The 11,016-nt window shown below is 42.8% G+C and overlaps 2 protein-coding genes across 3 annotated transcripts; one reads left to right on the top strand and one right to left on the bottom strand.

Annotated features, from left to right (window-relative positions):
- Positions 1–406: 406 nt before the first annotated feature.
- Positions 407–1,960, bottom strand: ascl1b (achaete-scute family bHLH transcription factor 1b). Its single transcript, XM_075470929.1, has one exon. The coding sequence runs from the start codon at positions 1,800–1,802 to the stop codon at positions 1,194–1,196; it is 609 nt and encodes a 202-aa protein (XP_075327044.1). The 5' UTR covers positions 1,803–1,960; the 3' UTR covers positions 407–1,193.
- A 4,342-nt stretch (positions 1,961–6,302) lies between these two features.
- Positions 6,303–10,429, top strand: irf7 (interferon regulatory factor 7). 2 transcript variants are annotated; one of them, XM_075469535.1, is made up of 10 exons: positions 6,303–6,542; positions 6,828–6,981; positions 7,404–7,587; positions 7,753–7,853; positions 7,976–8,027; positions 8,144–8,263; positions 8,355–8,557; positions 8,997–9,198; positions 9,318–9,433; positions 9,553–10,429. In XM_075469535.1, the coding sequence occupies exons 1-10, from the start codon at positions 6,535–6,537 to the stop codon at positions 9,739–9,741; spliced, it is 1,329 nt and encodes a 442-aa protein (XP_075325650.1). In that variant the 5' UTR covers positions 6,303–6,534; the 3' UTR covers positions 9,742–10,429. The 2 variants fall into 2 exon arrangements, with proteins under 2 accessions (XP_075325650.1, XP_075325649.1); XM_075469534.1 differs by lacking the exon at positions 6,303–6,542 and having other exon boundaries at positions 6,655–6,981.
- The last annotated feature ends 587 nt before the right edge of the window (positions 10,430–11,016 follow it).

Below are 11,016 nucleotides of genomic sequence, written 5' to 3'. Positions count from 1 at the left end.
AGAAACAATGCAATGCATGAAACGTAATATTAATCTCCCCGCCCTGAATGGAGACAAAGCGCAGTAGAAGGTGCGCGTCAATAATGGTTATTGAGTGCTCACCCAGCTGCGCAATTTTCTCCGTGTGCCCAACCAAGTCGGGAAAAGGTCATGCAGGGGCTTTGAATAGAAAAGAAGCTCCCTAGTTTGCTCAATTACCGCCACCACTAACACACACTGCTGTCTCACAAACGATCGCGCGTGCACCCACGCACACAAACACACAGAAGCTATAAATATGTGCGAATCAGCTGAAGAACCAAACCACGGCGAAGACATATAATATAAATAGATTCATCTTTATTTATAAAAAAATGTTTTACACAAAATATATCTGTTAAAATCAAATATTTACACTTTAGGCTACGGAAAACTGAGAACAAGTGCATACATTAATAAATGTCTCCTTACCACCTATTAAAAGAAAACACTACAATCTGTCACAGGTAGTCTCGATATTGCTGTCCAGTTTCACGCCTCATTCATGCCAGCTCACCGCCTGCTGACAGCAGGTCGTCACGTAAAAAAAATAAACAGTCAGAAACGTGGCAGTAAAGGTTGTTAAAGAACATTTTGTTTGACTCAATGTACAAAAATATGTTCTCGTGTTAAAACAATTCGTTGTATGGTACAATGGTGTTATTAAAGGTCAGAAATGTACATCAAAAGTCCGCCGACGCTTCATTTTTGTTGCGTCTTCCAGCTGACGCGGCAGGTGAGGAAGGCAGTCCCGGTTTGATTAAACTCTCATCGAACAAATCCTCTGGAACTCCAGCACCGGCTTTGCAGAGCCTGCCTGTCGCGTATTAATTGCACTTATTCAGACATAACATCAGCAGTTCTTCACTTCCACGCGTAAGTGTGTCACCGAGTCCAACTCCCCGTTTCTTGTGGAGACCTTTGGGACAACTATTTACGCTCTCTGCAACAAGATGCTCCCTCTCCTTCGCTCACACAGACGCCCTCTGGCTTCCTCACTGTTGCTCTGCTCCTGCAGAAGCAGCCTCGGTCAGGGAGGGAAACGACAGATCACCTGTAAGCACGGAGACAAGACCGATCTGTGCCTTTCTGAAGTCTTTGTCAGCAGTTCTGATAGAAGTCTAACACCTTTTTTTTGCACAGATGCTGGACGTGTTATTTGGATGTTGACAGCATCAGTACCTGTCAAACCAGGTTGTAAAGTCCAACAGTTCCTGCTCCTCGGAGCTCAGAGGCTCATAGCCGCCTTCATCTGATGAGTAGGTGGAGTGAGGTGACTCCGGGTCAGCGGAGTAGCTGTTTGAGATGGTTGGGGATGGCAGCCCGCATTGGAATGCAGCCGACACCGCGTCATGCTCATCAAGAAGTTGTTGTAAAGCTCTGATGTACTCCACCGCAGACCTCAGCGTCTCCACTTTGCTCATCTTCTTGTTCGCGGCGCCGTTTGGCACATGCTGACGAAGCGTCTGGAAACCCATGTTGACTTGTTTGACCCGGTTCCTCTCCCTTTCGTTTCGCCTGGCCACGGCCACGGGCTGCTGCTGTGGGATGGAGTAGCCGAGACCGTTGAAGCTCAGACGCCGCTTGCAGCGCAGGAGCTCCGGCGAGCTGGAGCGCTGTCTCTTCAGCACTTTGGTCTTACTTTGGTAGCCGGCTGCGCTGGTGTTTGCTTGGACAGCAGGATCTGCGTCCTGGGCCGGCGCGTGCAGGCTGATGCTTGCGCATCTTTCACTTAGTCCAAAGGTGAATGCTGTCTGCGTGGTGGTGATGGTGGTAGTTTCCATCTCGCTGACAGTTCTTCTGAGGGGATGGATGCAGGGGGCGAGTGCAGCCTCGGTGGCACAAGAAGAAGAGGAAGAGCGGGAGTGGTTGGCAGTGCACAGCTCTCGTGTCTTTCGCGTGGGGACCGTGTGGCTAACTCTAGTCCAAGTCTCTCTTGACTGCTTACTCCACGAGCCGATCTGACCCAAACTTTGGCAGCACTCCTCTTTTTCAACACGCGCCCCAACACACACCCCACCCACCCACTTTTTTTTTTTTTTTTTTTTTTTTTTGCAGACGCACGCTTCGTCTCGAGGCCCCGCCCCCGCTGTGTGATTCTTCTGCACGCCGACTCCCCCGAGCCAGGCGCGTGGCTCAGGGAGCTCAATAAACAATCCCGAGCTTTCACTGCGCCGGGAGCACGCGCTGGGCTCATTTACATTCCAATGTCTCTAACTTGAAGGCCCATTGGTTGATTCAAACGGCCTGCAACCGTGCGAAAAGAAAAGAGGGAAAAAAGACAGAGAAAGAAGAAAAAGAGGAGAGAATGAAAAAGTGAATGGTTTGGTTCTTTGAAATGCCTTTTGAATCTGACAATGTACCCCTGGCAAGTCTTAAAATTATCAGTCTTCCCCCTACGGCCATCTTTCTCCTCTGGCTCTTTACAATCACAAATACCAATGACGCTCTCTGTAGTATCCTGGCTACAGATTCACAGAGAAAAATAAACTGCAAGCGTGTCTCTGAGCACACAGTAATTGGCAATTATGAAGGTCGTAAAGGAACGCAATTCATGTAAACTTCGGGTTTAGAGATGCAAACGAAATGGCTGTTACCTTAGAGCTCTGCGTGTCCACCCTGTTTGCTTATCTTTGGAAAGTTTTGACACATCGAGCTTAGCCATTTTATTTTTTCAATTTTTTACACTCCTGAGAGTCGCAGGTAAAAATCCTCCCCGGTCCTGAAGCATGGATGCAGCATTTCAGCACCACATCCCAGTGGACAGTTTAACGCAGCGACAGCCCCGGTAACTTATGACCACTGAAGCCGAATCGTTTTGTTTTATTCGGCTTTAGTTTCCTTCAGCATCGTTGGAGTCCTTAAGAACACGTTGTTTACGAGGTTAACTCTGCAACCCACCAAAAACGAACAGAGAGAATTCAGCATGCAGACATGAGGACGACTGGCAGGGCAATAAAGATTGAACTCTTGTGGCCTCTGGCGACAAAAAGTGGCAATTACATCCAGTAACCCACGTGCATTTTTTTCTCTTTTTTTACCCCTGTTTTGTCTCATTCAAAGAGGGGAATTCCCTTAAGATTTCTTCAGAGGATTGAGACGGTTTTGCCCCGATAACAGATAAAAAAAAAAAAAAAAATGCATCACAAAGGATTTTCTTTTTCTGACGTGACAAATAAACAGTCACTCCAGTATTTGCCAACTCAACAGCTGATAATGCTGGAACATAGCTGTGTAGATATTGTTTAATAATCATATATATCCTATAAACAATACACAACATGACTAACTTTCCAACGCTCAATTCAAACAGCTTCCACAGTTGGTTTTGCTTCTGCATATCTGAATTCTGCCCTCAGTTCAGGAGAAAAAAAAGAGCTCCCCGTTATTCCCCCAACTTTTGCTTTGACAAGATATGTTCGAACCCCACTGTTCACACCTGAGTAAAGGGTTTGTTTGTGATGTCAGATATCTCAACTTATGACAGTAAGTAATAGCTTGATAACTATTGACTTTAAGTGGCAAAATTATGTAACACATTGGATGTAAAAAGAAATTTTAAAAGCCATGCCAAAGAGGATGTTTTTTTTTTTTTTTTTTTAATGAAGATGGAGATAAGTCCACTAACTCTGTGATTCATGGAGTGCAGTGCAAGATGTTTCTCACTGCGAAATTCCCGAATTATTCAGCGAATACATCATGTATGGTGATATCACTGCAGAAGCCAGAGAATCGGACAAATCTCTGTTCAAAACACACCAGTTGAAACACAGTAAGACAATGTCAACCACAACCTTCGTTTGGTCTTGCTTTGTCAACAGCAGGGGGCGCTACGGGAAACCACAAGAGGAAATTCTCACAAAAATCCCTTCACTCAGCTTTGTATTTTGAAGAATATCTCTATCCTGAAATAAGATTTGCCCGGATATTACCTCAGAGACATTTAACTCAATTTAGCTGATGAGGAAATCTCACAATACATACAGTGAACTGAATATCATACTATGGTGGTATTCAGGTAACAGTTATCATGAAAAACAACACTGGCACACAGCTGGTTTTGTGCTTCATGGTCAACCTTGGAATTTCTTTGGGTTAATCAATAAAAAAAAAACTCAGCTTGTCAGACATAAAATAGGATTTTTGCATCATCAGAGGGAGTCCCAAAAATGAAAACATGGCACATTTTGATATGATTTGCTGTGTGTGCTGTGTCCTTGAAGAACAGGGACAGGGAAGGGAAGTGGAGCGGAAAGGCTGAAGTATGACAAATTACACAAGAATTGGAGCTCCGGCCTCAACATTATTGGAGCAGTGTGGGATAATCTGAACAAAGATTGAAACAAAAGGAAGACAACATCCAAAGAAGAGCTTTGGAATGTCCCTCAAGAAGTCTGGAGAACTATTCCTGAAGACTATTGAACCATTCCAAGCTCATTTGCGTTTTAAAACGCTGTTTTTGCTATATACCCTGTATTTCTATTGACTGTCTTTTACAATTGTAGCTTAGCTTAATTTCCAGACGGAAAAAAAGCAAACATGACAGTTTGCTTAGACTTGTCAGAGACTTACAGTCAGGTGAAGGTGTGGCTGTTTATGAGAATTAAGCTGGTGTTTTGTAACACTTTCGTGCCCAAGAGCAGACACACACAAATTCAGATTTCTTTTAAACAATACACCATGTCAACAGTGTTTCATATGAGATACATATGTGAAAGGATATACAAGCACATTTAGTTGTGTGTGTGTGTGTGTGTGAGAGAGAAAGAGAAAGATAATAAAAGAGGAGATTAATGAGGAAGGTTAATGTAGTGAGAATTCCCTGCCAAAAAAAAACCCCCTTTTTTTTTTTTTTTTTTTTAAACAAAAGGTTCAAATGAATTGCAGCCGCTCAATGAAAGTTTGTCTTCGAAGGACTCATTCTCATATCTGGTTTGTACGAATTAGCCAAGTCACCGGTAGGTGATCTTCGGCCCAAAAGTATCATTTGGTGTCATTTGGTTTCACTGACAATTTAAAAATAAGGCTTTTGCATTATCAATAAAATTATTGAAGAGGATGTGGGCCTTTATGTGTGGCTTTGCAATAACCGGGGTCCTTCCTCAGGGGCTGCCCTGTGAGCCTGTTTCTTTCTAGAGGTAGTAAGAGGCCTGCATGCTACTTCCAGTGCCCAGGAAAAGGGAAGTGATCCATCTGAGATCGTTACCGCTTCCCTATTCCTGACACGTTTGCTGGACTGTCTGTCTGTGTGTGTGAGCCATATTCCTTACGAAGTGCTTCCACTAACGCAATATGTGGTCAAGGTACAATGAGACCTAAGCAAAGAGTTTCCCCTGAGGTGCAAACTAAGAAAGCTGGAGTAGGCTATGACCTTCAAATTTCCAATTTGAAACACTGATGGCAAAAAGAGGAAATGGTACCTTGCTTGGATGCAGTCGCAAAACCCAGAAGTAAAGTATTTAGTGATGTTGACTAAAATGTGTCTCACGGAGACACCTTGGCTGCACTTTCACCAGTTTCTCTGATTCATTCTCATGACACGAGTCCACACCTGCAGGATTCAGTCGCTGAAAGTTTCAGAAAGCACATAACTCTGCACATTGCTATGGGACCGTCACTGGTGGGTTTATTTGTCTAAATTCACAGGAACTGGGTGGTTTCATGGAACACTATTTTAGTCAGGATCTAAAAGTACATCAGGTCTGAGCAGGTGGATTGCTTCGACTCAGACAAGTGTCAGTTAACATCTGTATTTAGAACACTTGCAATATGTTGGGGGGGGGGGGTCTCACAACTTATCCTCAGTACACTTGTAAAAATATAAATATAAAAAAACACAATGGTGTCATATTTCAGTGTCACCAACATTTTTTTATAATTCATATTCTTGGTTAATCTAATTAGAAAGGTTTGACTCAAAGTAAAAGGTTTCAACAAGACAAGCATACAGTATGCTTGGTGTTATTCTCTTAAAAGGCATCTTAACTGCAAAGTGGGAGAGAACTAGAAGCCCATACGGGCATTTAAGAGGGCAGCTTGGGAATGCAACAATAAAGTCGTAGTAAACTAAATCCCAGTGCAGCTCATCATGACGGGAATTCTCAAATTCAGCAAAAGGCGAGTCAGTAATGGCACCTTGGTCTAAACCATAAGACAAAAAATGTATGAAGATGCAAAGTTTTTTTTCAGGGGGGGCAGTGGAGCTACCACACTTTCAGTTTCTCTTGAACTGGGAATCAACCATCCCACTAAGCACACCCACTGAATCTGCAGAGATGACGTACGTTCCATTTCGACATCCGGAGCAGCTCCATGGTTTGTTTAAAGCCGAGAATGAGACAGTAACGTCTTGCCATTTCATGAATCAAGCTCACCCTCCTTGTTCCCTGTACAAGGAGCGGCGCCCTCCCACGGAAGAGGACACATCGGATGCCCTCATTATTTGCGCGAGTATAAATGCAGTTTAGGTGACAAGTGAAACCAGACCAACTGGGATACTAACAACTCAGCGGTGCAATGCAAAGGTAGGATGACGAAACGTTTGCTTGTTTTTCGTACTTGGGCATTTAATATGTTAGACTTCCGCATTTGACTGCTTTTAGCGCGGCTCGCTTCTTTTCTAGTTCAGAGTGCAGTTTGTCAGCTACCGCTCTCTGACGGTGGCGAACATGTTCTTCCTTTTTTCAAAGTCTGCAGATAAAACTGAAATTCTGATGTTATGTTTTTCGGGTTTTATTTTTTGCCCTCTTCCCTTTTGTGGCGTTTCAATTCACGATCCCTGTCATGTTCCCTGTCATGTTCCCTGTCAGCCCTCCCAAACCTCAGTTTGCCAGCTGGCTCATAGAGCAAGTGGAAACGGGACAGTACACGGGCCTGTGCTATGTGGCGCAAAACAAGCTCAGAGTTCCCTGGAAGCACAACTCCAGAAAGGACTGCAACGACGAGGACAGCAAAATATTCCGGGTAGGTTTAATGACAGACTATAATTTTTTTGTTAATTACCCAGCGTGACACGATAAAACTTTGATGGCTTTGTTTACTCGTGTAACGCAGTAAATCCTGATAGTCGTGTGCATCAAAAGAACGAGGAAGTTTTTCCTTTGATCTTCCAGCTGCTGTCACACTTGCCAGGAGCCACGTACTTCATACCAAGGATCATATAATTATAATCATTCTTCTTGCAGAGCTACTTCTTCCGTTTTGTAGCCTACATGATAAAGGGTGCAGAGAATGAGTGAGAGGTGTTTAAAGTTACCGCGAACCCATTTTAGGGGGGGGGGGGGGTGCACAGATTAAATTCCTACAGAACACAAAGTAGGCTACTCACCTCTATTGATTTGCTTTGATTTGTTTTGGCTGACACTGTGCCTGCATGTGGTTCACAGGCCTGGGCAGTGGCCAGCGGAAAGATCAACGAGTACCCCAATGACAAGGCCAGGTGGAAAACCAACTTCCGCTGCGCTCTGAATGCGCTCTCCATGCGCTTCAAGATGATAAAGGATGATTCCAAAAATCTCGACGACCCCCATAAAATCTACGAGATTAACAACACAGGGTGCAAGGCTGTTGGTACGTAAACCAGGAGTCTGGATATGAAATCCCTGTTGGGTAGATGCTTTTATTTTGTGTAAAGCACTTTGAATTGTTTTGTACATGAACTGTGCTATACAAATAAATTTGATTCGATTTAGAGAACGATAAATTGGTGATCGCTTTTTTTTTTTCTGCCTGCAGACAACTATGAGTGCCCACCAACTCAACACTCCCAGGAGGATTCTGACATGACTCCAGATATCTACAGCTCTCCCATAGAGGAGTTCCCCCCAGGACATGAGGTGCAGTGTTGCCTAGAATGTGCTTTCACTTCTGTTAATAGGTTTAACATTTACAAAGACTTTAAAGACTACTTGAATACTGAAATACTTGTTGTTTTGTTTGTTTTTTTTTTCTTCCACAGTGCAATCTGCTTAATGAATTCATGGCCTTGGATATTGGCACCCAACCAACAGGTATTATTCGTATATCAAGGACAATAATATAATGTTGTACGCAAGATCCTCTTCATTTGTGTATGGTTCATAAGAAAATTTATAAGGCGCTTAATTTATCTATCAATGTCAAATAGGGGAGCAACTTTGGGCAGATGGCTATGTCCAGCAAAACCAAGCCGTCCTTGGAAGCTATCCACCTACAGCTGAGAACCTCGCACAGCTATTACCAGAGGATCAGCCAGCCTACATTGACGGTATGTTCAGTGAAAGAAGACCAAATCATTATCTAGAGGAAATGTTTGCAAAGTGATCGTTTATGGGTTTTTGTTTGTTGTGTTTTAACAGTAAATCCTACCCCAGTCTTCGATGTAGCTCCACAGCCAAGTCTCTATGACCTGGAGATCTCCATCCACTACAGGAAAAGAGAGGTGCTACAGACGACGTTGACCACCAACCGCCTTCAGCTCCACTACAACCAAGAAGTCCCTGACTTCAGTCCCCATAATATCTGCTTTCCCTCCACTAAGGATCTGCTGGACCACAAACAGGTACATCATCACTTCAACTGGACGTTTGTTTTGACCTAATCCAGAATCTTTCGCATGGGCTCCCATCTTTTCTTAGACTTGCGTATTTAGTAAGGAAAGAAAAATATGCAAACACAGAAAAGTTTCAAACTAAACACACATCTATTATAAGAACTTGTGTAGCTTTGAATGTGCTTTGACTTTACATCTAAACTTATTTTGAATATTCAAAAGATTGCCTTGGTTTTGTCAACTCTTATCAGCTCAGTTCCTCCTCAAAAGTATCTATGAACAGGCGTAAATCAAAGTTGTACCGTTTAAAGAAAAAAAAGAGGAAGTGACTATTAGAAAAATAGTGAAGGTTAGGTCTTTCATTTGACTTTAGAAACTGTTTACTTTTACACATCCTCTGTGTGATCTTTTCAGCTAGTTGTTCTGACTACATCCTCCTTTATTGCAGATTGAATATACCAACCGCATACTTAACAGCATCCAGCGCGGCCTGTTCCTGGAGGTACAAGATACTGGTATCTATGCTTGGAGGCAGGACAGATGTCACGTGTTTGCCAGCACCAGTGACCCCAGCGTGGCTCATCCAAACCCCCAAAAGTTGCCCCAAAACACCAGGGTGGAGCTCCTCAACTTTGTAAAGTATGTGGATGGTAAGTGCAGATCGCGTTCTCCTCTAAATGTAGAAAACCAACTTGGTGCTGCTTTTTGTTAATTCAATTTAGCATGAAGTTTGAACTGAAACAAATGGTGCCACCTGTTTCTGTTTCAGAGCTAAGACAGTTTAAGGAGAACAATGGTCGCTCTCCTGAGTACACCATCAACATGTGTTTTGGAGAAAAGTTTCCTGACGGAAAACATTTGGAAAAGAAGCTCATCGTAGTAAAAGTAACACTCCTTCCTATTTTTATTTATTTTTTTCCCCTATCCATCTGCTTCTTTTTGAGCTCCAGTCACTTTTTCAGTCAGGTGCGATCAAAATCTCCTTTTTTTTTTTACCCCTGCAGGTGGTGCCGCGAATCTGTCGATATTTTCATGACATGGCCCAGATGGAGGGGGCTTCTTCTCTTCACAGCTGCAATGTCAGCCTTCAGATTTCCCACAACAGCCTCTTTGATCTCATCAACTCTGTGTTTATTCTGCCAACAGCTGAAGAGCCGCTTGCAGCTACCATACCATACACCAATCTATTTTGAAATCTGACCTTTTACCAGCCTCTAATATAAAGAATTTCAACTTTCAAAGGAGTACGGCGAGAAATCCTGCTCTTAGTCAAAGCCCTGCTGAAAAAGTGGCCGATCCGGTGACCCGACTGTGTCGCGATTGCTCATACCTGCTAAAAAAATGAAAGGGCATAATTAGAATGGCTGCTGAGGAATATGACATTGCTAATCACCATTGATTTTCTTTAACTACTTTTCACTTTATGTGCACAACAGTGACAAACTGACAATTTTCACTACATAAGTAGATATATGCTTTTCTACAAGTGGACTGCTACATTCCTAATCTCAAAGTTCAAAAGTAGCTACAGAAGGAATGTTCATAAGATTATAAATGTTTGGTTCAGTAGATAGTAAAGCCTTTCTTCCCTAGGAGGTCTTAGCTATTTATCACATATTTATAGAACTTGTAAATGTTAGTCTATGTGTTTTGTCTTTTTTTTTTTTTTGTCATGCACCATTTAGACATGTCATTTGTGTGACTCTCAAAAGTTGTTAAGCCTTTTTATATTCTGCTGGTCATCTCTCTTGTCACACAAGTTAAATGTGATTGTTATTATTTAGATAAGCTTGAAGGAGAAATGCTCTCAGGAGTCGCTCCATTTCCATTTTTGTACATTGTGTAAAATGTAAATAAAAAAAAATCTGAGAATACCGTCAACCGAACTCCAGACGTTATTAGTGAAAAATGGTATTGCTGTATGGAAAAATAGTGGATATTTCAAGGTTGATATCTGCAAAAAGCTTAAAAAATGTTAGAACAAAAGACTAATAGGATCCAATGAAATCTATGCAAAGTAGTAGGACTAACATCACGACTGAGTATTCCTGATCTTCGAACCCTCGGGGTGCACTGGATTTAAAAGAGACATTTGTGCAGTAGAAATCACTGCATGGACTCAGGAACACGTCATGCAAAGAAAAGAGATGTACAGCACAAACGAGATCCACTATATGGGGCCGAGCTCATTTAGCATGGGCGGAGAGATGAAGAGGAACACTGTTCTGTGGTCTGACTCAACAAATTTCTATTTAAAAAAACACTGATGCTTAAGAGGCTATACTCGCTTAATGTAAGTCAGTTGCCACACAGGTCGTCAGAGGGCCACGCGAGACAAACAACAGTTTAGAGACACCAATTAACCGAACATGCATGTCAGGACAGTGGGAGGAACATGCAAACTCCACACAGAACAGCACCAGGTGGGATTCGAACCTGGCGACGGTGCTAACCACCACACCACCCGC

Source organism: Odontesthes bonariensis, chromosome 7, assembly GCF_027942865.1.
Source record: "Odontesthes bonariensis isolate fOdoBon6 chromosome 7, fOdoBon6.hap1, whole genome shotgun sequence".
Lineage (NCBI taxonomy): Eukaryota > Metazoa > Chordata > Actinopteri > Atheriniformes > Atherinopsidae > Odontesthes > Odontesthes bonariensis.
The sequence above is the reverse complement of the archived record's forward strand: the minus strand, read 5'-3'. Positions and strand labels throughout refer to the sequence as shown.

Bases quoted from the DNA above. Each gene is read 5' to 3' on its own strand.
- irf7 (XM_075469534.1), top strand. From the start codon at position 6,802: ATGTTCCCTGTCATGTTCCCTGTCAGCCCTCCCAAACCTCAGTTTGCC. The intron at 6,982-7,403 runs GTAGGTTTAATG...TGTGGTTCACAG, and splicing joins AGGACAGCAAAATATTCCGG to GCCTGGGCAGTGGCCAGCGG. The intron at 7,588-7,752 runs GTACGTAAACCA...TTCTGCCTGCAG, and splicing joins CACAGGGTGCAAGGCTGTTG to ACAACTATGAGTGCCCACCA.
- ascl1b (XM_075470929.1), bottom strand. From the start codon at position 1,802: ATGGAAACTACCACCATCACCACCACGCAGACAGCATTCACCTTTGGA.